General features: G+C 37.0%; 1 protein-coding gene and 1 long non-coding RNA gene across 2 annotated transcripts; one reads left to right on the top strand and one right to left on the bottom strand.

The window, feature by feature from the left end:
• Positions 1-7,988: 7,988 nt before the first annotated feature.
• On the bottom strand, positions 7,989-16,519 carry LOC117292099 (phosphomannomutase 2-like). Its single transcript, XM_033774021.1, has 7 exons — positions 16,363-16,519; positions 14,711-14,902; positions 13,474-13,565; positions 12,839-12,938; positions 11,725-11,800; positions 9,598-9,710; positions 7,989-8,424 (listed from the first exon to the last, which is right to left on the bottom strand). The coding sequence occupies exons 1-7, from the start codon at positions 16,426-16,428 to the stop codon at positions 8,317-8,319; spliced, it is 747 nt and encodes a 248-aa protein (XP_033629912.1). The 5' UTR covers positions 16,429-16,519; the 3' UTR covers positions 7,989-8,316.
• A 529-nt stretch (positions 16,520-17,048) lies between these two features.
• Positions 17,049-22,795, top strand: LOC117292098. Its single transcript, XR_004519252.1, has 5 exons — positions 17,049-17,134; positions 18,373-18,467; positions 20,729-20,875; positions 22,223-22,313; positions 22,670-22,795. It is a non-coding gene; the product is annotated as an uncharacterized LOC117292098 (long non-coding RNA).
• The last annotated feature ends 3,629 nt before the right edge of the window (positions 22,796-26,424 follow it).

The raw sequence follows: 26,424 nt of genomic DNA, 5'->3' as shown, positions 1-26,424 counted from the left end.
CAGCACAAGGTTGCTTCAATTTCAAATACAGCAGGCTACTGCACGGTTGAATAGGGCAAGGATGGGCAAGGCAATTTCTCCTAAGGGCACCCGAGTGAGTCAAACTTAAATCTGTACTTGAACCATTCAAAGGGCACTAAGCAATGACCAGGGGGCAATTGCCTCCTTTTGCATATGTAAAGCATCAGGCCTGATACAGAGTTTAAAAAAAAAATCATATTGTCCCTTTTTTCTCATAATTTCAATCCATTGAAATTTATTCTGTATAAGAAAAGACTGAATGATTTGGATTACTTTATAGTTAGTACAATATAAGCAAAGATTAAACATGAATAATGATACTGAATGTTCGTTACACCCAAGTTGTGATTAATAAGGAGGCTGTTTGAATAAGTCGAGGCTTATGGGATACAGCACTATACATACGGTTGTACAAAAACAAGCAAAGGCAACATATCAAAGCAAAAAACAGACGGGAGAGAACGCATATTTGAGGTTGAGTTGATATGATTAGTTACACAGCACCTGCTGGAATACGTTTGTTTTTCATTCCAACGTCAGTACAACATTTAACAAATAGTAAATGTTCTGACCTAGCAACCCTACACTCAAATGTCATTCAGTCCTAAGCAGTAGGGGCCGGACTATTTGTTTCTTTTAGCCTGGTCCTTCAAAAGCCATGGAAATGTCAAGAGGGTTAATCCATAGTAATCTTTAAGTATGAATAATTCAAGTGCAGATTGTGCTATTACCATAAACAGATTCATGCACAATATGAGGCAATTTGTTTGATCTTTAAGTCACTTGATTTTCTCCATTAATGATAAATGAACCTCATCAGAAATTCACTTGAAAGAGAAGTCTGGTGCGAAAGGCATGAGGCGTGAAATAGGCATATAAAGTGTCTGATTGTGAAATATACTTATTACAATATTTCAGATGGAAACAATTCTCTTGGGGAATGGCAGTAGTGTTTATTTTAAAATCAATGAGCAGGAATGACAATCTTCCTGTATGTTATTCCAAATTCTGATTTCTTTTTGCCCTTGCGAAAAAATCTGAAAAATGTACTGAAAACTGAAAGCTTTAAAGCCTACACCATGTGCATCATGTGTATTTATGTCATTACCTCCATGATGGTCGTTGTCATCCCTTGTACTCAACAAAACTTGTAACACTCAGTATGCATGTTTGGCTCTGCTTACCACAGAATCCCGCTTGTGATCACACTCTGCTTACCTAAAAGCGCCAAATTTCTGCCTAAGCTGTGTAAGCGCAGAATTCCTAGTAACACATGTACGTGGAGTGCACAAGCGTTAAAGCCAAAATTCCTTGCTAACCCGTTACATATGCTTGACATGTAAGCATGGAATTCCCTGCTTACGCAAACGCAGATTCTTTGCTTACGAGCCATGCAATTGGGCCCGTAATCATTCTGAGCATTGGTCTTATAGATTTTCCTCTCATAGGCTATTCAAGCCCTGATATGACATTCATTGCAACCGTTCTCATTTAGAGTGTACATCGGGCTTTCCTACCTCACACTTGCTACGTTTCCTTTAAAACTATTATGTGATTCCACACAGGATGTTGTGCTTCAAATGAAGTTATAAAACACTGTCCTGACATTCAGATTAATTTCTGACACAATTGTTTGACCTTTAAAAAAAAGTCAGTATATACGTTTCAAATACATGTAGAAAGTGTAATTAAATGCACTGGTTGAGCAGTGCTTTTAGTTTTGAAAAAGGTGCTATACGTGTATTATGTGTCTATATCCAGTATATTTTGTGTGTTGCCTGTTGCCATGAATTTGTATACTAAGCTGTATGTAAAGTTCAAGTTATTCCCTTGTCAACTCTTTGAAGAAAAAGGAAAATGTCAATTTCTATTTTGTGATGTACTTATTTTGCCATAGATATAGTAATTATTTGAGTTGTGGGCTAGATAGACCTTTATCACGGTGTGGTCTGAATTTACTCCATTCCAACTCATTGTAACCAAACTGAGGCTGGACAAAATAATAGTCTGGTGCCATGCGCAATGAACGTTAGCATTCATAACTGTTATTAAAAACAGGGAACATGACCAAGATGGCGTGCTAAAGGTCTATAGCTCTAGTTGGGTAGAGTACGGGCACGTTAATTCGGAGGTTGCAGGTTCAAGTCCTACTCTAATAAATGTTTCTTTGTTTAACCCAAAGTTTTTAATAAAATGTTTCACAACTGAAATTACCATGACTCAATTAGCTTTTTCTAGGTCTATGTCTATGGATTCACATAACAATTTGTATGTCTTGAAAAGAAAACAAAAAAGAAAACAAAAAGACAGTGTGACTTTGCATCTTGTATTAAAACTATTCCATGTGCAAAAAGTTATTCTGATTTGATCAAAAGCAACAATTGGTATCGAACAAAGGTTGTACAAGGACATGTTGGGTGGTCAATGACATAAGTAATAAATGTTAAGCTACACCTAATGTGCATTTATCATGTTAAATATTGTGTATATTAAAGTACATTTGTATCACATTCATGTTATATTTCATGGAAATAAACATTTGGGCTCTCAAATGATTGTAGTTTGTTCCATGAGAAGTCTTTTGGGAAGATGTTGTAAATGACCCATTTTTGGTTGAAGGCTACTGGAGTAGTTTCCCCTGCAACTGCTACCATACAAAAAAGGAGTTAAACTCTTGCAATGAATTTTGTGGTAAATTGTCCTTATCAGTGGAAAGGAATTCATAGTATTTCAAGATTCAGTGAAATGTCAAATTAGCCAAGCATACTTGTGATGCATTCACTTGCTACTTTTCCAGTAGCCATGGCTGATAACAGAGTTGATACATCAACAGGCAAGTTGGCTGAGTAATGGCAAAACATTTAACCATTTTATAATTAGTTTATTATTATTAGCAGTACCGGTAGTATTTTATGTCTCTCCACAAATTCAATAAAATTACACACCGAGAGCTATTCTGCAAACTTCCAAATAAGATAAACGCGTCCCATGATTGGTTGATTTGTCAGCTATATTATTCAATATTTTTTTTACATTGGTAAGAGAGGTTGCTAACTGTGACTGATTTGGGTCAACCCCAAATCATTTCAAATTTACTCGGTCAATATCCCTTGTGGTTTATTTCTTGTTGAACTGTGGCTATCTGTTTTTAATCTGCATGTATGGGTGCTTTATTTTTCCAATCTTTGTTGTCAAAAACTGACTAGGCCATTATAGTATGCAAAGTCAATATCAGTCACTATATGACAATGGTTGTCTTGGCTCAGTTTGAAGCTTATTGTGTTCCGTGTACATCAATCGCCCTAGTTACAGCATAGAGGTTACAGATGTTCATTTTCTCAGAAGCCTAAGCTGGTGATATTCAATTTTCTGATAGATTTTACTAAAAATCTTAAGTGTAAGTCTTCATGTTTGCGTACATCTTCATGCTTAAATCTTCATGTTTGGGCGCCAATGAAAGCCAATTCATCGGGCCATCTTCATATTTCCTGATACAAATAAACAGACTCGGAAACCCACTCAGTACAAAGTCCTTTCACTTGCACATATTCTGGAACAATTTTTACTATGATTGAGTGGCAGTCCAAAGTGGTGTGTCGTGTTCGATTGGTTAGCACTGGACTCAAGCTCTGATGTTTCTGATCAGCAGAGTGTGGGTGTCTGGGTCATGACACTTGAGTTCTTATAAGCAAGCCACTTAACCTGGTGCTTCTTCCTTCGGATGGGATGTTAAGCCAGAGCTGACATGAACCCTTGCTCTATGCATGAACCAAGTACACTTATATGGGTTTGTGTTACCCAAGTGTTCTGGCAGGGTTGATACTGAATGTGCTGCAGCACCTTGTCATGCTTGTAAATCCTGGGTGTTATTCTTGGACAGCCAACTGTTTTATGGCTTGACTAGCACCCTTGAGCAAAGATAAAACCACCAACATAGGACTAGATAGCTCATGTAAAACCTGGAGGTCAATGTTTAGATCCCACTCTATAGTGTTTTAGTCAAGTTTTTCTTTTTTCAACCTCGAAATTAAATTTCATTGATTTCATACAGGGATAAAGAGTAACATTTTGGTTTTGCCCTTGCATGATTTTACATTGATTTGTGGAAGCACCAACACTCTCGATTGGGATTCAAACCCATGACACCTTATTCTAGAGCCCATGTCTAGACCAAAGAGCACGTCTGGTGCCACGAGTCCAGATGGCCACCAATTGAACAAATTGAGCCAGTGGGGGATGTCATCCTGAAATAAGCCTCTGTCAGTCGTGGATTGATGCCCTATTGGTTTCAACAGAACCTGGTTTCATCAATTTACTCATAGGCTGTCAGTGCCTGGTTTGTTTGCGTTAGTTTGAACATAAAATGCCCTGCTTTTAAAGCAGTCAAGTCTTTCTCACTAAAAAAAATTGAATGTTGCTGATTTGTGTTACCTTGGTATAAGGCCTGCATCCCAAAGTCAATGGAATTTCTTGAGTGGTAATGCCCTAATAAGTGATAACTAGTATACTAGGGTTGTACGTGTACATGTATGATCATCATTGACGACACCGTTTGGTTTCACATCAAAGATTGTACATGTACGAGAATGCCGCTTTCGGAATACTACAACCTACACATGTAGACACTTATAGAGTTAATGTTTAAAAATGCCGAGCATAGAAAAATCTTGCTTTAGTCAGGAACAATTTTATCAGTCAAAATAGAAAACTATGTAGGCCTACTGTTTGACTTTTTTTTTTGCACAGCAGGAAAATTTGCTCATCACCATTATTAGCTTTACAGCTAAACTTTGGCCGAAGATAGATTGTCAAGTTGGGATGAGCCTGTGAACAGAACTTACCTACTCTGGGAACAAAACTTACCCACATGAACATAACTCACCCACCCTGTGAACACATTTAAACTCAACCACCCTGTAAACAAAACTCACCAACCCTGTGAACAAAACTCACCCACCATGTGAACACTTTTAAACTCAACCACCCTGTAAACAAAACTCACCAACCCTGTGAACAATACTCACCCACCATGTGAACACATTTAAACTCAACCACCCTGTAAACAAAACTCACCAACCCTGTGAACAAAACTCACCCACCATGTGAACACTTTTAAACTCAACCACCCTGTAAACAAAACTCACCAACCCTGTGAACAAAACTCACTCACCATGTGAACACATTTAAACTCAACCACCCTGTAAACAAAACTCACCAACCCTGTGAACAAAACTCACCCACCATGTGAACACTTTTAAACTCAACCACCCTGTAAACAAAACTCACCAACCCTGTGAACAAAACTCACCCACCCTGTGAACACTTTTAAACTCGACCACCCTGTAAACAAAACTCACCAACCCTCTGAACAAAACTCACCCACCCTGTGAACAACTCACCCACGCTGTGAAAAAACTCACCCACCTTTAAACAAAACTCACCCACCCTGTGAACAAAACTCACCCACCCTGTGAACAAAATTCACCCACCCTGTGAACAAAATTCACCCACCCTATGAACAAAACTCGCCACCCTGTGAACAAAACTCACCACCCTGTGAACAAAACTCACCCACCCTGTGAACAAAACTCAGATTTAAGTAAATGATTTGTAAATATTTATTCACCATTTATTTGAGAAATCAACGATCTACATTGAACACAATAGTACTTGAGGAAATAAAAGGTTTATTTCATGATGTAAACAAAAATAATAACTTTTAAAAACTTGTATCAAAATTACTCCAATAACAATAATCTCTACACTTGCATAAACAGCTGAACCAAATTAAAAATACAAATGAAAGTGAATTATTTATTCTATAAGTTAATTAACCTTTCAATAATCATCTATATATATATAAAAACAGTTGAAAAAATGAACTGATTTATTAAAATTAGATTTAAATATTGATTTTCTGTATAGAATAAGTTTTCCATGTGTCCCAACTACATGTGCAACTACATACCCATCCACCCAAACAGGAATAAAAGAAAGACAGTCACTGTAAATTTGTTTTAATCCTATAAATATGTAGATGTACACAATAAAAGAAACCTATGAGAATTCATTTCAAAAGGTGTTCTTAATTTGTAAATATCACTGAAAATTCAGAGCGAATAATATGTCCATCATTTTCCATGTAGGAAGAATGCACAATCTGCAAAATGTCCCCGACAGTAACGCTTCTCAAATTGAAATGACAATCTAAAGCTGCTGTACATACCTTTGCTTCAAAGTTTTTTTTCTGAAAACAAAGAATTATTTAAGTGCTGCCTTTTTATTCATTTGTCTGTAATGGGTAAACATTAATTAATGATGAACATTACAATCATGTGGAACAGCTCTCCAATTGACCTACTCGCAATGATCATATTTTGACGGCACACAGCACCGTCTATCCACAATTAATTTGGTCCAATATAATAATGCTCTAATTGTCTGTCTATCTTACCCGATGACATAATTTTGGTTTGCAGCAAGTTATGTTTGTTTTTTGGCGGAGAAAAGCAGCAAAATATCAAGTAAATCTATATTTTCATAGATGAGTCTTACTACTGTGTACATCAATCAAACTACCTTATGGACAGTTTGCCACACACATCAATTCACGTTATTTCCTACTAATCTCTGTAGTTCATTTTGAAAATTTTATGTCACAGACATGACAGATAACAAAGCTGCTGATAGTATTAAAATCTAAAAATATTGCTTATAAGAAACCAAGCCTCTGTGAAAAAAAATTCTAGCACCACTTCCAAACCTTTTGAACTTGGACAAACAAAAGATGGTGCAACAATTGCCTCAACCAAACTTCATTAACAAAACAAAAACTACTTTTATCGTGAACCAGGTTCGAATCCCACCCAAGTGATTTTCATAAGAATTTTGTTGAAAGAACTTGGCTAGGCACAGAACAGTATTTGGCCAAGAATTTGCTGATTCAACTTTTCAAGATTAGTTTGTAAAATATATTATTTATCACAAACTAGATGATGGAATGATTGTACTCTTTTGAAAAAAACTGACGGAATACTAGAGCAGAATGAAAATACTCCAAAAGGTTCTCAATTTGACTTGTTTTCTCCATTATTCACATTAAGATTAATTTGGCAATTCTAAACAGTTGATGATTATACAAGAGCTGTCCAATAAAAAGTTTATTGTTGATTAACAATAAAACCAAGATTGCCTTTCCATAATGAAAGTCATTATACATCTGTTTGTAATTAAAAATTGATTTTGGGGGTTGAACAAAGAATTGACTGGAGTTGGATTCGAACCAACGTCCGTGCGGATTAACGCGCTTGCGCTCTACCAACTGAGTTATCTAGCCCTATGTTGGCGGTGTCCCTATTTTGTCAATATCTTTGTTCGGGGTTGCCAGTCAGAAGCCATACAAGCGTTGTAACTAAAAATATCAAATGTATTTCACACAAACACTTTGACTGAGTTCAGGGTGCAGAGTTTACCCAAGAGTGCACAATTGTTTCAATTAATGCAGTCGAAATGTTCAAATAAGCAAACAGTACATACAGAGCTGGATATGTTGAGTTGGGTGTCTTGTACTTGTTTAACAAGGGCCACAAAAAAACATTAAACTTGAAAATATCATTCCACAGACTTAATTTTTCCGTTCTATTTAAAAGTTTTAAATTTTCTCATACACGTTGATTTCAGTCAACTTAGCTTGATAACTGACCTCTACCAGTTGAGAAATTACAAAGTTTGTGATGCCATTTTTTTACCAGTACGTAACGGAGCACATGATCAATAAGCAAATTAGGTCTACCATGATTGTTCAGGTCTTGAACTTCACTCTAAAAGGGGGCTGGAAATTTCCCTCCTGTAACTTTGCAAAGGGCACTGCAGCAAAAGCACTGCCGTCGATTTCACAAAACTCTTCCTAACTTAAGACTAATCTTAGCACTTAGGACGAGTCCCAACCCTGCACTGTAGCATGGCAGACCTTAATATTAATCCTAAGTTAGGACAAAAAAGTCCTAACTCTTTGTGAAATCGACCCCTGGGCACCTTGGCCATTGCTAGGGGTACTGTGAGTCCTATTGAAGCTTGTTTGTTTGTAGTGGTCTTTAGGCAGGATTATACAGGAATGTCTGGAAGGATAATACAATTGCGTGAATCATCTCTCTACACTTGCAGTAAAAGACAGCTGGAATTCTCTACCTGGTTCACTGTTGACGATTGTCCAATGAATCTGATTCTTATGGTATTGCCCAGCTGTTTGATTAGCATTAGTTTGAGCCATTAAAACAGAAACAACGGCAATGATAATCAATTCATTCCTAAGAGTTCAGAAACTTGTTTCTTTGTATCTTCTGGGCTGACGACTTTGTGTCCAATGGTCCTGGGGTCGCTGTAAATCTCATGGTCGTTACCTCCCTGTAAGAAAACCAAGAGATTTGGTTTAACTGTTCATGCTTAAATGGTGTTCAGAGTTCTCTTTATTTTTTTTTAAACTGTGGGCATTCTGGACTCATTTGGAAGTTTGGCTGAAGTATGCTGAATTGAAACGAGGTCTTCTAAATGTTTTCTACTTGTTGTTTATCTTGGTTTTATCATGTTTTTGTATTTTGCGTTGTTTTGTGCATATTCTGAAGTTTGAGTGTATCGGCATGCAATTCACGCATGTATGGGCCCGATACGCAAACTTGTGAATGGGGAGAACCCTGTTGTTGTTTTCTAAGTCAGTTGACCACTTGGCTAGTCATGCAAAACCACCCTACTGGTTTTCAGGGTTTGAGGAAAAGCTTTATTTCAAATGGATGTGGCATAACAACGAGTAGAGCTACCATCTCGGCCAAAATGCTTGGGCCACCCATTCCCAACGTTACATAAAACCATTCCATGTCCACTTCCTCTGACAATAAACACTCTCTCCCCCGTCCCCCCGCTTTATGATGACTGGAATGCAGAAGATCGTGCAATCAGAACCAACAGTAAAAGGGGGCAGGGAGCCCTACGAAATATGGCCCGGATTGTAGCTATATGACATGACTTGGTTTTGTTTCTGCTGTTGTAATGAACTTGCTTTCCAGATTCCACTTCCCAAAGTACAAACAATTTCTTCCTTAAAGGGAAGGTACACGTTTGGTAATTACTCAAAACAAAATTAACTTAAAAACTGATTTGGTAACGAGCATTGGAGAGATGTTGATAGTAAAAAACATTGTGTGAAACGGCTCCCTCTGAAGTAGCATAGATTTTGAAATAGAGGTAATTTCTCATTAAAATAATAAAAGACTTCTAGCTAGAAGTCTTTTATTCCTATCTGAAAGCACACAAATTTGTCCAACAAGGGTGTTTTTTCTTTCATCATTTGCTCCCAACTCCGATGATCAACCAATTGAGCTCAAATTTTCACAGGTTTGTTATTTTATACAAATGTTGAGATACACCAAGTGAGAACACTGGTCTTTGACAATTACCAATAGTGTACCTTCCCTTTAAAACCACAGGTCTGCATGAGGCTTAAGATTGGGGTGGTAAATTGAACCCATGCTATATCACATTTCAATAACTAAAATAAAGCAAATGAAAACATACACAACTGACCTTTTCAACTTTATCACCAAAAAAGTGTATTGTGTCAAAGTCCTTCTCCACATACTGTAGACAGTATCTCTTATCCCAACCATCCGGATACGCATCAATGCTGATTTGACCACCTTCATAAAAGGAGAAAAATAACAAGTATACTTTGTATGAGACAGTAAATTTGCATCGGGGATAAAGAATATTAGTTTTGTTTTTTACCCATACACCGATGTGTGTAAGCACTGTATACTCAGTACTTTCCCGAGGCCTGTGAAAAAATATCACAGGCATGTTACTGGAGTTGGATTCGAACACATGACCATTGAAATTCTAGAGCAGTGTCTTACCAACTAGACTACTGAGGTTGCCCGGTAGCATTTGTTTTTTTTAATATCCAACTTATACACCAAACCAATGCAAAATACAGAGGATTTTCTAAACTCTTTCAGTGACAAGATCGTACTATGTACAATATATTTTATGTATTCTGAAAGCAGCATAATTGTACATGTATGATTTTTGTTATGTACTCAAAAAGTGTCATCAATTGTACATGTACGACCCATAAACATGTTATCACGAGAGGGCATTATCACTTAAGTAATACTATTGACGTTGGGATGCACCAATAGCATACTGATCGAGCGTTGAGTTGTCAACCAACGGTTCTTATAAAAAACTAACATTGCTCAAAAGAGATTTCTACATGGTGCTACCTGAAACCTTACTTGATTGTGTACTCCCACAATGCAAAGTTTAAAATCCAACCGCAAACAATTTGTGTGTATTGACGGCAAAGAGTCCTCTCTCAAATCATTAATTTGCGGCATACCACAAGGATCCCTACTAGCCCCTCTTCTTTTCTCGTTGTATATCAATGATTTTCCTAAATCTTCGGATAAGTTCTCCTTTATTCTTTTTGCTGACGACTCAAATTTATTTTGTTCCCATAGAAGTCTCGACACACTCTTTGACATTGTGAATCGGGAGTTGGTACATATTTCAAATTGGATAAAGGCCAACAAACTCTCTATTAATATCAAGAAAACCAATTTCATGCTATTTGGTCCTTTTGTTAATAATCTACCATGTGATATATTTTTTGATAATGTACCTATCCTTCGAACCAACTGTATTAAATTCCTTGGTTTATATATTGATGACAAACTTTCTTGGAATTTTCATATCAATTATATATGTAAATTGATTTCCAGAAACATAGGAATGATCAGCAAACTCTCATATTTTTTTCCATCTGAAATATTATATAATATTTATTCTGCTTTAATTCTGCCTTATATCTCCTATGGCGTTCTTGCCTGGGGTAAATCGAGTGCTTATCTTTTAAATCGTATTACTATTTTACAAAACAGAGCCCTCAGAATTATTAATCGTGTCGGGTTTCGTGCTCATTCAAACCCATTATTTCTTAAACATAGAACTCTTAAAGTATCTGATATTTATTTACATCAGCTTGGAATATTTATGCATCAGTTTATTTCCAATAACTTACCAAATTCCTTTCAGAATATGTTTGTGTTTAATTCTCAAATACATTCTTATCAAACTAGACATTCACATGATTTTCATATCCCCTTTTGTTCCTCATCTAGCTCTATGAATTGTGTCTCTTTCCAAGGCCCGAAGTACTGGAATTCCCTTGATGACTCTTTAAAAAATGCAAGGGTACCTACATGTTCAAGAGAAAACTCAAATGTGTTCTCTTAGATAATTACCATGATTGAATAGTATTGTTTTCCCTTACGTATATATTACTATAGTTAACTGCTTTTGTTATATATTATTTTTGATACAGCTTTTACCTCTTTTTTACTTTTCTCTGTATATCCACCATATAGAGAACCACTGTCTTTGTGTTTGTTTGTCCTGTTAGTGTTTGTCCATGTCTTTCCATGTGTAACTTTTTGTGTGCTTTAAATATCCCAGGCATTGTTCTGAAAACAAACTACGTTTGTATTTACTCACATCCCTGGGGGACTCCACCCTACAAGCTTGCTTTTGGGAGTCCTCCACCACTTAATCTATTGTGTATCTTTACTACTCTATGTTATATCTTGTCATCTGAAATGATTGAGTGGAAAATAAAACTGAACTGAACTGAACTGATGTAATTAGTAAACTTACCAATTGAAAACACCCATCCATCAGCGCTAAACTTCTCTCTTAGACATTTGACCATATTTCCACGTATATTCTCCTCCTGTTGATAACAAAAGGAAACGGCAATAATGTGTGACAGGCAAGCGATAATTAATGTCAAAAATCATTAGGTTCTGGGTTTAACAATTAATACATGTCAAGTTCACACTGCATTGACATGCAATGTGCACGTGACCCTACCATAAGGTACTGTACGTACTACTGGCCAGTACTGTAACTGTTTCATCTAGCAAGCTGCCCACCTGTCCAATAGATCTTTATAATGCTGCCTCCTGGTCATGATCCTCGCATCGAATAACAATAATGAACGCTAATAATCCAACACTCAACAAGCCACCCGGATTAGTATTGTGGGTGACTTGTCCTTGGGTGTTTAATGGACCCTTTGCATGAAATTACGTTCACGCATGCGTACATACCCTGTTGGTTGGCAAACGCCATAAAGTTGTGCACTAAGCAGATGCGCAATCGCGTCTGCGTCACGCACCCATTAGCCGTGTACAAAACAGCGCGATGTTCCCTCATTTTGCCGACCAAAACATTAGTGCGCACGCGCTATGTACAATTTACATATTTCATGGGAAGGGTCTATTAACTTGCATTAGGACAGCAGACCAATGTTTAGGGGGAACACTGTGTAGAGCAATCTCTACCATCATGAAAAGGTATCATACTTGAAATAGATTATCTACATGTATTACTATAAGGGGTGTCGTGGCTGATAATGCACCGAATTCAAGCTTTGCTGATTCTGTTCAGCAGAGTGTGGGTTCGAATCCCGGTGGTGACACTTGTGTCCCTCAGTAAGACATAGTTAAAACCATAATTGCTTCTCTCCACCCAGGGGTAAATGGGTACCTGTGAGGGCAGAGATGGTTCTTGTGATTGATTTAGCCTAGTAGCGCATTTCTTGCATAAGGCTGTTTACTCCCCAGGGAGCTGAGATGGTTTAAGGAATGATTTAAGACCCAGTGACCAGGGGTTGTAGTTTGAAGCGCTTTGGGACACCCTTCGAGAGTGAAAAGGCGTTATACAAAAACTTAATATTATTATCTACATGTATTACTATTAAGCTCACCTGATCAAGTTTACCAAACACATTTCTTTCTTCTTGTGAGCAACTTCTGCCAACTGGACAAAAGTTTATCATTCCATTACGGAATTCTACAAACGTCCCTCTGTGGAGAGAAAATTACACACATGTACAATAAATAGTTATAGAGGAAATTGTGGAGACTGTATTCCTTAGCCTGCCAAATGCAAACATAATGTAACAGTTATTAAACATTATATCTTCTTACGTTTAGAAAAAAAGGGCAACTCAAATCCCATACTCTGTTTCATTAAGCAAGAAACAGATCACAGAGTTAGCAAAGTAACTCTGTGCATAGTTGAGTCAAGTTATACAAACTCTTTGGAGGGAGTTGGCAAGGTAACGCAGCGCATAGATGAGTCAAGCTACACTAACCACTCAGCAGTCAGTTTAAAACTAATAGTGGCAAGGAAACCCCATCCATAATGAAGTCGGGTGGTTAAGCCAGTGCGCAGTTGAGTCAAGATATACTAACTGTTGACCTGTTGCCTTTGATCGATCATAAAAAAATGGTTTCAAACACTTTTGAAAGACCAACTCGTCCGATTCAAGGCAACGTGTTCCTTTAAGCTAATAGTGGCAAGCTCTCCTAGTGCATAGTTGAGTCTAGTAATACTTACCGTTTAGCAGGGAGTTTAAGGTTGGCAAGGTAACCTAGTGCATAATTGATGAGTTCTTGAAGCTTTTCCTCACCCATCTTCTTGATTAAACTCTGGAAAACAATGAAACACAATGTAACGTCAAAAGAAATTTTCATTGTTGAGATATTTTAAGCAATGTTAATCCTAGCTTGCCAACCTGGACAATAAATGGGGTCTGAACATCTGCTGACTGTATTTCTAAATCAAAGTTTTTACAAGGGAAAGTGTAAACGCCAAAATTTAAAAAAGGTTATTGTACTTGAAAATGTCATAAAAAAGTATACATAGTAGTGTACATGTATGCACTATGTGTACAAACCCTACATGTACATGTAGTATGCAGTTCTGTCAGTAGTATGGGATCTCGGTTCTAAATACCAATCCAATGCAAACATTGCTAGGCTGGCAGGCCATTAACTTGTGTACATGTATCCAGTATTAAGAAAGCGTAAGATTTCCATAATGTCAACACGAGTAAACCTACATATTGATTGACACATTGTACTTTTTGCCTATGTCTACAGGACCATGCATTTTGGGGCTCACTTTAGAAATCTCAGGACAGATGTGGGTTAAAGATAGAAGTTCAGAATGTGTTTGAAAAGTCTTGCTTAAAACTGCAGCTACATGTATAGCGTCCGTGCAATCTTTTCATTTCGTTCACACTTAGGCCTAAAGGTGTGATTAAACATCCTCATTTTGACTTTTCACATTTCGTGTCATATTTGTTACCGGAAAGTGAGAATTCTGAACAACTTTATTTTCAGCAGAGTGGATTTTTTGGACCCACCAAGTTCATTGTGAGAACTTGGAACATAACAGAGCCTAATTTGAGAGAGATCCATTTTCAAAAGAGAATTCCAGGCACACAAACGAATGTGAGGGCAAAAGGTTTTAAATAGGGATTTTTTAATGGCACTCTATGATGTTTCGTGGAGACGATGGCGGAGCAAACCTCATACCCTGTAGTTGTAGGAGTACACAAAGTAGTTTTATATAAGGAGAAACTATAAATAAATAGTAAACTTGCGGGTACAACCATGTGTAAATCTCTTAGGGTGAGTGTTGGCTCTAAAAAGAGCCGGTTTGGTCTCAGAGCCAATACTCGCCCTAAGAGATTTACACATGGTTGTACCCTAAGTTTACTGTTTATTTATAGTTTCTCCTTATTTCTCCACACCATGCAAAGCTTCAAACAATATTTAGTTTTATATACCATGATAGCTATTGTTTCTCCTTTTTTATACGCAGCCAGTCCATTTTCAGCAAATACGTAGTCCAATTTATGCAGAGCCTCCTTTCCTCCCATCTGCTCTGTAATCTTTTCTAGATCGGATCCTCCTACAAGACCACAGCAGACCTTCTTGTTGATTTGCACCATGAAATCAGCCATGTCATCCTTGATTATCTGGACAAATGATTGTTGATAGTTACAATTAGATAATAGTTCATTGTTCTAGGTCCGGTGACCACAGCCAGTTAAAGCCATTGGACCCTTTCGGTACAGGAAAAAAAAAATTCACAGATTCACAAATAATTTACAGGGTTTACAGAAGGTAATGGTGAAAGACTTCTCATGAAATGCTTTACTTTTTGAGAAAACGGTAAAACAACATAAATTCTCGTTAGCATGAATTACAGATTTATTTTAAACACTCATCATGACACAGCGAAACGAGCAGAAACAAGAGTGGGTTTTCCCGTTATTTTCTCCCGACTCCGATGACCGATTGAGGCTAAATTTTCACAGGTTTGTTGTTTTATATATAAGTTGTGATACACGAAGTGTGGGACTTGGACAATACTGTTTACCGAAAGTGTATAATGGCTTTAAAACACCAGAGGACCTGTAAAAACTCACTCTAAGTGGTCCGGCAGGCTGGCTGCTACTACTACTACGTACATGTAGTACTACCTTAGACCATGGAGGTAGAGATATTTCTACCTCCATGCTTAAACCCAGTATACATGTACTGGGGCGCTGTAGGCCCTACTCCTTTATTAAAAAGAATATATATTTGTCATTGTACTTGTAATTGTAGTACTACTCATATACAACCGATAATGACAAAAAGAAGTACAGCGCCCCAGTAACTTGGTCCTACAGCTCCATGGTCCTACATTTCAAATTCCATGATACTGAAATGGACTACCTCCATGATATAATAATGGCAAGCAACTGGTCCTGCTTGCTTATCAAAAATATCATTGAAATAGTTAGTAAGGGCAAACCCCAATAGTAAATTAAATTAGGAATCTATGACCGACGGCAGTAAAGAGAGGTAAATTTGATTATAACTCATATGATAGGCCTATGACAGTTGCAATAACAACCCTCCTCCCGACAGTGAAGAGGAGGGTTACGTTATCGCAACTAGTCACATGATTGATAATATGGCTCTGATTTCCTTCTTGAATTTTTAAACTATATAAGAGCTCCTCAGTCGAGCCTTTTTAAACTGTATACAGGTAGGCTAGCTTTTAAGATCTAGAGTGGTATATATATGACTAATATACGAATTTATGTAAGATCCTTCAACTGTTGCATCATCAGAGAACAGACAAAACACTACTGTACTAGAGTAGTACTACTACTAGCCTAAATTGAACAATGAATGATCAAAAAAAAAGGCATTCCTCTAAACTTTCATTTCAATTTCAATTTACAATGAATTTAATTTCTAAAAGTTTCATTGACAATCCAATTGCAGATCAACAAAACACTTCTTGTATATTATTGTCAACATATTTTGGTTAATGAATTGAATTGTTGGAAAAGTTTCTGAGAAAGAAATTCTGAAAAAAAAACGGAAAAAAAAAACAAAAAAAAAAAAACGTGATTTTTGAGATAAAACAACAGTACGATACCTGTCTTGAGGCAGTCAATGTGCCATCAACATCAAATAAAAGTAGCGTTCTCGTATTATTCTCCATCCTAAACCAGAATGAAAAGACAACTTTGTTGTATTACTTTTTTGTCAACTCTCTTCCGTAACTATCCAAACACATGCAGACGTCGTGCATACGTGGCTTACGTGTGTTTTGATGTTGATAAACAAAGGCTCTTGAGGGCGCGCAACAATCCATCGCTCAGATCTGCTGATTGACACGCCCCCCCCCCCCCCCCCCCCCCCCCCGGTGACCGCCCGGTCCACTTTTTACCTCTGCACACATTTTGCAGCCGGAGATAATTTTATAGAAATTATAATATTTAAAAAACATTATTAAAACCACGATAGCCTTGTTTATAAATAATTAAAATACACTCTATTTAGTATCGTTAAAAATGCATGTTTGTTCCATTATCCAGTAGGGGTGTTCCTCTAAGAAGAGGGCGCTGAAAGTCTCACATTTCACTCCCGCTCATCGCCCCAAAACTGTTTACCAACAATTAAATCAGTACATTCCTTTATTACATCTTTATACTGAACAATATATTTTAGCATTTGTTATTTTATTTTCATTAAATTAATGTTCGTTATATTTCCAACACCCCCTCATAAAAATAAAGATCCCTTTGGAGCGTCTTTTCTCTCTCACATGATCGAGGAGATAGCCAACCTAGGAAGACTGGATGTCCACAATTCTTTTACATTTTATGAGCACTTCAGCGGACAAAATCTCTACCCTACTGAGCGAGGTGAGTTGACATTATCTATACATTCCGGTGAAGATCTCTCGCAGTGAATGTGAGGATTTTAAACACTCACAATGAAGAAAACATTAGGATTTTCTTAAGTTTGGCTCCGCGGCCATTTTGAAAACCACGTGTGTAGTGCTTTTTTAGTGGTGGTTTATATTTTTTAATAAACAAATTTTTCCCACATTATTGGGTGGACGGAGCAAGGAAAGGGCCCTTTTATTATAGGCTTAAAGTATATAAGTGGGATGAGTTCTGAAGCTTAAATAAATACTCTAAGTAAGCTTGAATATGAAAATTCGAATTGTACATGTATGAATGAATATTTTTAAATAAAATAATGTGTTTGGTTGGGTCGCACTAAATACAGACAATACATGACCCCTCAAGACAACAACTTTTATAAGCACTTTAAAGGAACATTTGAACATAGGTCAACTGTTAATAATTATGTAGAAGAGTCATATGCACCTAAATTACTTTCAAACTGTATTGTATTGTTAACTGCAAAAAAGTTTTTTTTTTACCCGAATTACAAGCATCCGCCATGTTTTTTTCTCCAACATATATGGATATGTCATCAAATAACGCTTTTTTTGTAAGAGATCATCTTGAATAGTAGAATCATATACTAAGTGTACAAATTGTGCAGGCCACTCCCTCTCGTCACAGTTCAACTAACAATGTTGTGATGATGAATGTGCCCAAAAGAGTTGTACATGCCTGTCCTACTCCTGTCGATAGGGGGCGCTCTAAAGAGACATTTCAGTTTAATACGTTCCAAATACGCAGAGGGAGTCCAGCATATATTTTGCACTATTTATTGGACAACCGTGACAGCTTTGGATAGGCTATTAATTAGTTGAACTGAAGAGGGTGGGTAACAAGCTTTAATTGAAAATAGACAATACTACGGTGATTAACAGGGTGAATTTCTGCCATAAACACCATTGTTGCAAAGTTGTATGGTGTCGGATGCTTGAATTCGAGACCTCAGCTGAGTTCTCAAATTCAATTTAAATATTTTAGTGAGAAATAACTTCTTTCTCAAAAACTACGTTCCTTCGTTCCTGCAGAGGGAGCCATTTCTCTTAATGTTTTATATTATCAACAGCTCGCCATTGGTCATTAATACCAATACCAAAGTTTTAATGCTAACAATTATTTTGAGTAATTACCAATAGTGTCCAATTTTAGGAAATAACTTTAACTTGTTAACTTATTATGTTCCCTCTCAGACGTGTACCTTTTGCTGACAGCTCCAATCATTCCATTTATCAAGAAGACCGCTTGCACCAATAGCTCGATGTGTCCATCATGTACTATAATACAGGTGAGTTTATACAATGTGTATAAGCTGTGTTTATACTCAGACACAATTTGCTACAGAAACCATTACTGAGATTTCGGTCACAGCTTAAAGCTTGGTTTATTGCCAGTCAGATTGTCATAAAACATTATTTGGCAAGGAGCCGGATGCCAAACACAAGGCAAACCGACTAAACATACACACAACCACCTGCACGTGGACAAACAAAACATACATAAAATACAACTTTTCACCTTTAAAATGGACGCCTTCGCCCATCCAACCACCCTAAATTGTGGCCATCCAAAGGACAAACCTTGTCCTTCCAATATGGATTTAATTTTCCATATCCCATAAAACAAAACATACCACGATAGGTCACATGACCATATTAGACTGAACATTACATGACCTCCACAGAAAACAACATACACATAACGCACCTTGCCTAAAATTACCAACAAACAATTCAAATATATATACCCTAAATTCCCCCAAAGTGGAACGCATGAGGGGATAAACTTGACTTATTATTAATCTACATGTAAGTTGGTACAGATTACACCCCTATTAACTATACAAAGTTAACAATTAAAAGTTTCCCCACGTTGGAACGCCCGAGGGGATAAACTAGCCCTAACGAAAACGAAAGGCGCTATTTACTAATAAAATGCCAATTGATGAATTACCTACTGTATTGTACCCATGGCATAATTCTAATTCCCCAAGTTGGAACGCCCGAGGGGAAATGTAAAATAGCCTTTGGGAACTGAAAGGCACTATTAATAATGAATATTATAATATTTGGTTTATGATTAGAATGACAAGTAACTTTCCCCGACAGCCTATTTACCCCCCATCACTGATATTCCTGTCATTTTTCAGCCAAAAAATTCCATACCAAACTGGCGGAGCAAAGGGGAGGTGGTGGGAAATTTTTTTGTTGCATCCCCAACAAATACTGTGACAAAAGTGATGTTTAACCCTTTTCCCTCAAAAAAGACCCCCTTAGATAATGGAACCCCATTGGTTAGAAGTTGAAATCTAAACCTATGATTGGCCAATGCCCTTACCAAATCAAAAACCCGATACTGCCACAGCTGCTAGCTGATTGGTTAACAACCCACACTGGTGGATCCCTTGTATCCATGTGAATAGCCGGCTCAGAGGCCATCCAACCAGTCACATGACCTGTTAATGCTCAGCATTGCTTAACTCACCTAGACTGGCTACCAGTCACCCCACCATTTATGCACAACAACATGCACCACCCAGCCTTATGCTGAGTATAAGGCATTTGATCATTTAGTTGATAAAATGAATTATCTGTGAGCCTGTAATTGACATTGTATTTAGCTTTCAGTACTAAGTAGGAGCAAACTCTTGTTTGCTTAAACCCTTTCTCCCACCCTCTTGCCCCTAATGAGGTTGAAGAATGCATAGTGTGAGGTTTGATACAATGGAAACTATTGCACAAATTTCCCTAAAATTCAAAAGGCTTTTTTTCAAATTTTTCAAATTGTTGTAAAAGTTTTAAAATTTTGCTGCATATTTTATGAAATTTTGCTCAAATTTCCCCAACAATGCAGCAAGGCTTTCTCTGTAGCCTTTCCTATTTATCCATTGTTGTTCAAATGGTTTTATCAAGTTTTGCCTGAATGTGGTTTCATCCAATTTTTACTGAAAATGTGTACAAGGCTTTAATATATCAAATAAAGCTTGACAAATTTTGCTTAAAAACGTGTACAAGGCCTTGTGGTTTTATCAAATTTTTACTGAAACTGTGGTTTTATCAAACCATTGCCTGAAAATGTGGTTTTATCAAATTTTGACTGAAACTGTGGCTTTATCTAATTTTACCTGAAAAGGTGGTTTTATCAAATTAACTTTGCTTGAAACGCTAACAAGGATAAGCCATATGGTTTTATCAAATTTTGCATGAAAATGTGGTTTTATCAAATTAATTTTGCTTGAAATGTGTACAAGGCTATAAATAAGCCTAAAGGTCTTATCAAAATTTTCCTGAAAATGTGGCTTGAGCAAATTTTGCCTGAAAATGTGTACCAGGCTATATCAAATATAGCTTGAAAATGTTGCTTGAAAATGTCTACAAGGCCTTATGGTCCAATCAAAACGGCTTGAAAATGGTACAAGGCTTGGTTTAATAAAATTTTGCCTGAAAATGTGTACAAGGCTATAGGGGGTCCTTTTCAGTTTTAATTTTAACAGCAAGAGGTTATGAAATTGAACACTTGAGTAACAAATCTGTTAACTTGATCTTTCAGGGCTATGAAGCTAATAGTTTTCTAAAATCAACTTTGGAAGGAATCACCTCTCTACTGATCACTATTGAAGGCTGCAGTGTATAAAGGAGAGCAACTGTAAAGATGGGTGTCTAAGACAGGGAGAAGATGCAATTCGTTGGTATTATGGTGAGTTAAAAAGGTTAAAGTTTCTGATGGCAACTTCAAACCTCACAGCTCTTGAGCAGAAACTAAAGACAAAGAGACATTACCAATTGCACTGGAGAAAAACATCCATAGAGCTCGGCTTTGTCACTAGCTTGGTACAGAAATACATGAGAGTGCTGAGAGTTAATCAAACTTGCTTCTTGAGTAGAACTGCTGGCTTATGAAAAATAAGGATCTGCTTGTGTGAAACTGTTAGGATCTGCTTGTGTGAAAATTCTAGTGAAAATATTACACAAGAATCATTCAGGTTTGTCAAAGTCTATGCTATGCATGACTGGAGTTAGTACTTTTTTGTAGGGGTTTAAAGATTATGGAATTTCCCTTGGGTTGTTACTTGTTTGGTTAAACACAACACAAATTTAGTTAGTTAGACACATCTCTAGTGTTGCAAGGGTCGTGGAATCAAATCCAACCGAGTATTGCCTGATTTTTTTCTACACATAACTACGGAAAGTACTGATTATACAGTGCTAATACACATCGGTGTAAAGGTAAAACCAAAACCAAGGTTGTTTGTCCTGATGCAAATTTCCGTCAGTTAATTTAAACAGCTCTTGAGAAGTAACTATAGATAAAGAGACACGACCAATAACATTGAAGAAACACCCATAGGGCTCAATTTCCCTTGCCTGGTGCAAAATTGGGGAGGTAGTGCTTTCTGCTCTACCGTCTATAGGCTTCGACTTGAAGATACCAAAGCCTACATTCGTATGGACTGTGACAGGGGTAACCCTGTTTCAGTCCTAGAAGTAGGTGGCAATGGCCTCTGGAAAAAAATAGTTGTAACCCACACCTTGAAGTGGCCTTCAGGACTTGTGTGTCAGGCGACTTGCATAAAAAAAAGGATTAAAAATAGATTACTGAGAGTGCTGAGAAATGTAGGTGTATTGGCAAAACCAAAGTTAGTATTCTTCATCCCGATGCAAATTTCCATCAATTAAACAAAACAAATTCCTAAACTTATTAATTTATATGTCAAGTGCTTCAAATGGCTTATTCTGAGAGCTAACTGGCATGACTGATCAATAAAGTTTATATCATCAGCACCCCTTAAGAGAACTGTTCCCAGCATTTGGAATCACCCTGAGTTGTTGTTGCTTTATTTTGCACAAGTCAAAATACCCCTAATGTGCATGAGCTTAGCCAATCATTGCATTACTGTTTTCTAAGTCTTGCCTTCATTTGTGATTGATGTTGAAAACAAATCTATTGAAAAAACGAAATTGTATCTGACTAGCTGTTTTACTGATGGACAATGTGTGTAATAAATCTAAATGTTGCAAATTGTGAAATGTTTTTGTGTTGCAGTCAGGCTTCAGGATCTCCATTGCAACTACCCGTCACCAAGTAGATGTCCAAGACCAGCCTCTGATGCAGGGGCTTCACTCTCCAGTAAAAGGTTAACACCCAGAAAACACATTTTTAATATTAACACCGGTCCATTAAGATCTGGAATAATTGTGCAGAAGTCATGTGCCTCTTGTTTGTACAGAAGTCAAATCAGTTTTATGTCTTGAATTGAATTGACAGGCTAGGTTGTGTTTTTAGTTGAGTACTACAACCCACTGTTAACAGAAAAAAACAGATGAGTAAAGTTTTGAAAATTAATCAGGAAAACATTGATCACTTATCACACTAAAACAAAACCCTGATATCACTGAGGAGGAGGTCACCCCTGCAAGAGATTTTGCACTGAAACAAAAATTGTTTGCTTGCAGTTGCATATAAACCGTTTGCTTATTATTTCCTTGCTAGTATTTCCAACAACCAACCAAGTAAGGAGGGAATCACCCCTACTGACATCTTGAAGGCTGCCGGGTATAAAGGAAAGCAACACGTATGAAACATCAGTATCATCAAGACATCCTAGCTGTTCATCTGTGTAAGAACCCAGCAACTTGTTATCATCAATTGTAAGAAATTTATTGTAGATATTATCGTAGTTTGATTTTCTATGTTTTTCTAATTGGTGTTTAGTGGGCTGTTGCTGCAATACTGTACAGTTTGGATGTGAAATGTAAACCTATTTTGGACCGAAAGTACTAGATTGGGTTTTAAAACATACACCTGAACAAGTAAAACACCCTAGTAATAAAAAACATTACATTTTCCATTTGAATCTGAGGTGATTCATCAATAGTAATAACTAAATAGACCCATAATCTTGTAACTACGAGCACCATTGCAAATAACAAGCACATACGCGTTTGTTTGCGCTAACTTGGTAGTGCGACAACTTCAAAAATTAAAGGGACCTGGACACTTGCACGTGGCAGGTGGGGTCCTACTTCCGGCTCGGGCCACTGGGTGGTTGATCTTAAAGGTGCATTCGGGCTCCTTTCCTTAGGAGGGCCAGTGTTATCACAAATGGTTGACCAACGGAAGTAGTCCCTAGTCTTTTCGGCTAGCGGACCGCCTTAGTAAAGTAGGGGACTGCCCTGGGTAACCCTGGGGCGGCGGACCTGACCCGCTCGGGAGGGCGGTGCAAAGGCCCCGATGATCTGGAAAAGCGCGTGGGGCCGGTATCCTGGGACCTGCACGATTGGTAGCCCTGCTAATTGAACAAACCTTACCAGGATGACTAGACCAAATTTGAAACTAAAATTTGTTGCTTGCAATGGTGTACTTAATTACAAGATTATGGGTCGGTTAAGATATTACTATTAATGAATCACCTCAGATTAAAAAAACAAATATATGTTTTACATAACTGTTATGTTTTACTTTATCAGTTGTATATACAGTAACCTCAAGCCTTGTGGTTTTATCTTGAAAATGTGTACAAGGCATAGCCTTAAAGGCAGTGGACACTATTGGTAATTACTCAAAATAATTATTGGCATAAAACGGTACTTTGTAACGCGTAATGGGGAGAGGTTGATGGTATAAAACATTGTGAAAAACAGCTCCCTCTGAAGTGACCTGGTTTTGGAGAAAGGAGTAATTTTCCACGAATTTGATTTCGAGACCTCAACTTGAAGTCTCAAAATCAACCATAAAGCGCACACAACTTCGTGTGACAAGGGTGTTTTTTTCTTTCATAGTTATCTCGCAACTCCGAAGACCGATTGAGCTCAAATTTCCACAGGCCAATGCCTTTATCAAATTCTGCCTGAAAATGTTGCTTTATCAAATCTTGCCTTAAAATGTGTGCAAGCTATTATAGTCTTGTGATTTTATCAAATTTTGCCTAAAATTGTGGCTTTATCAAATCTTGCCTGAAAATGTGTGCAAGGCCTTATGGTTTTATCAAATTTTGCCTGAAAATGTGGCTTTACGAAATTTTGCCTTAAAATGTGTGCAAGCTATTATAGTCTTATGATTTTATTAAATTTTGCCTAAAATTGTGGCTTTATCAAATCTTGCCTGAAAATGTGTGCAAGGCCTTATGGTTTTATCAAATTTTGCCTGAAAATGTGGCTTTATGAAATTTTGCCTTAAAATGTGTGCAAGGCTATAGCCTTATGGTTTTTATCAAATTTTGCCAGAAAATGTGGCTTACTCAAATTTTCCATGAAAATGTGTGCAAGGCTTATGGTTTTTATCAAATTTTGGCTGAAAATGTGGCTTTATCAAATATTCTATGAAAATGTGTGCAAGGCTTACATGGTTTTTATCAAATTTTGCCTGAAAATGTGGCTTTATCAAATTTTCCATGAAAATGTGTGCATGGTTTATGGTTTTTATCAAATTTTGGCTGAAACTGTGGTTTTATCAAATTTTCCATGAAAATGTGTGCAAGGCTATAGCCTTATGGTTTTTATCAAATTTTGCCTGAAAATGTGGCTTTATCAAATTTTCCATGAAAATGTGTGCAAGGCTATAGCCTTATGGTTTTTATCAAATTTTGCCTGAAAATGTGGCTTTATCAAATTTTCCATGAAAATGTGTGCAAGGCTATAGCCTTATGGTTTTATCAAATTTTGGCTGAAAATGTGGCTTTATCAAATTTTCCATGAAAATGTGTGCAAGGCTATAGCCTTATGGTTTTTATCAAATTTTGCCTGAAAATGTGGCTTTATCAAATTTTCCATGAAAATGTGTGCAAGGCTATAGCCTTATGGTTTTTATCAAATTTTGCCTGAAAATGTGGCTTTATCAAATTTTCCATGAAAATGTGTGCAAGGCTATAGCCTTATGGTTTTTATCAAATTTTGCCTGAAAATGTGGCTTTATCAAATTTTCCATGAAAATGTGTGCAAGTGCCTTATGGTTTTTATCAAATTTTGGCTGAAAATGTGGCTTTATCAAATTTTCCATGAAAATGTGTGCAAGGCTATAGCCTTATGGTTTTTATCAAATTTTGCCTGAAAATGTGGCTTTATCAAATTTTCCATGAAAATGTGTGCAAGGCTATAGCCTTATGGTTTTATCAAATTTTGGCTGAAAATGTGGCTTTATCAAATTTTCCATGAAAATGTGTGCAAGGCTATAGCCTTATGGTTTTTATCAAATTTTGCCTGAAAATGTGGCTTTATCAAATTTTCCATGAAAATGTGTGCAAGGCTATAAGCCTTATGGTTTTTATCAAATTTTGCCTGAAAATGTGGCTTTATCAAATTTTCCATGAAAATGTGTGCAAGGCTATAGCCTTATGGTTTTTATCAAATTTTGCCTGAAAATGTGGCTTTATCAAATTTTCCATGAAAATGTGTGCAAGGCTATAGCCTTATGGTTTTTATCAAATTTTGCCTGAAAATGTGGCTTTATCAAATTTTCCATGAAAATGTGTGCAAGTGCCTTATGGTTTTTATCAAATTTTGGCTGAAAATGTGGCTTTATCAAATTTTCCATGAAAATGTGTGCAAGGCTATAGCCTTATGGTTTTTATCAAATTTTGCCTGAAAATGTGGCTTTATCAAATTTTCCATGAAAATGTGTGCAAGGCTATAGCCTTATGGTTTTTATCAAATTTTGCCTGAAAATGTGGCTTTATCAAATTTTCCATGAAAATGTGTGCATGGTTTATGGTTTTTATCAAATTTTGGCTGAAACTATGGTTTTATCAAATTTTGTCTGAAAATGTGTGCAAGGTTTATACATGTATATAAGGCTATTTAAATAGTTTGGTTTTGTGTGTACGAAAATAAAGGCTACTCTTTAGGGGCGAATCAATTTATGCTTTGGTTGCCCCGAAGTGAAAGACTAATATCTCATTATTACTTGAGTCGTCTAGTTGGCTGCCATATTTGAGCACAGTGCAGCAATGGGTGTGTATTATTTTTACACCTAATTTCATATGCGCAAAATTACTTGGCTAAAAGCGACTTTATACACACCCAATTGCATTGTAGTTAAACATGGTGGCCTGAGGGTCCATCTTAACTCGATGGAACCCACCCCCACACTGTAGGGGGGGGGGGGGCTAACATTGGTCCTTATAGTGTGGAGGTGGGTTCCATCGAGATAAGATGGGCCTTCCATATTTGAATTGGGGGGGGGGGGGGGGAGTGGGTGTTGATGCAAATAAAACACAAGTTACAAGGAGAGTTCTGTTCAATTTTTTATTG

The sequence above is a fragment of the Asterias rubens genome, chromosome 7 (assembly GCF_902459465.1).
Source record: "Asterias rubens chromosome 7, eAstRub1.3, whole genome shotgun sequence".
Taxonomy (NCBI): domain Eukaryota; kingdom Metazoa; phylum Echinodermata; class Asteroidea; order Forcipulatida; family Asteriidae; genus Asterias; species Asterias rubens.
The sequence above is the reverse complement of the archived record's forward strand: the minus strand, read 5'-3'. Positions and strand labels throughout refer to the sequence as shown.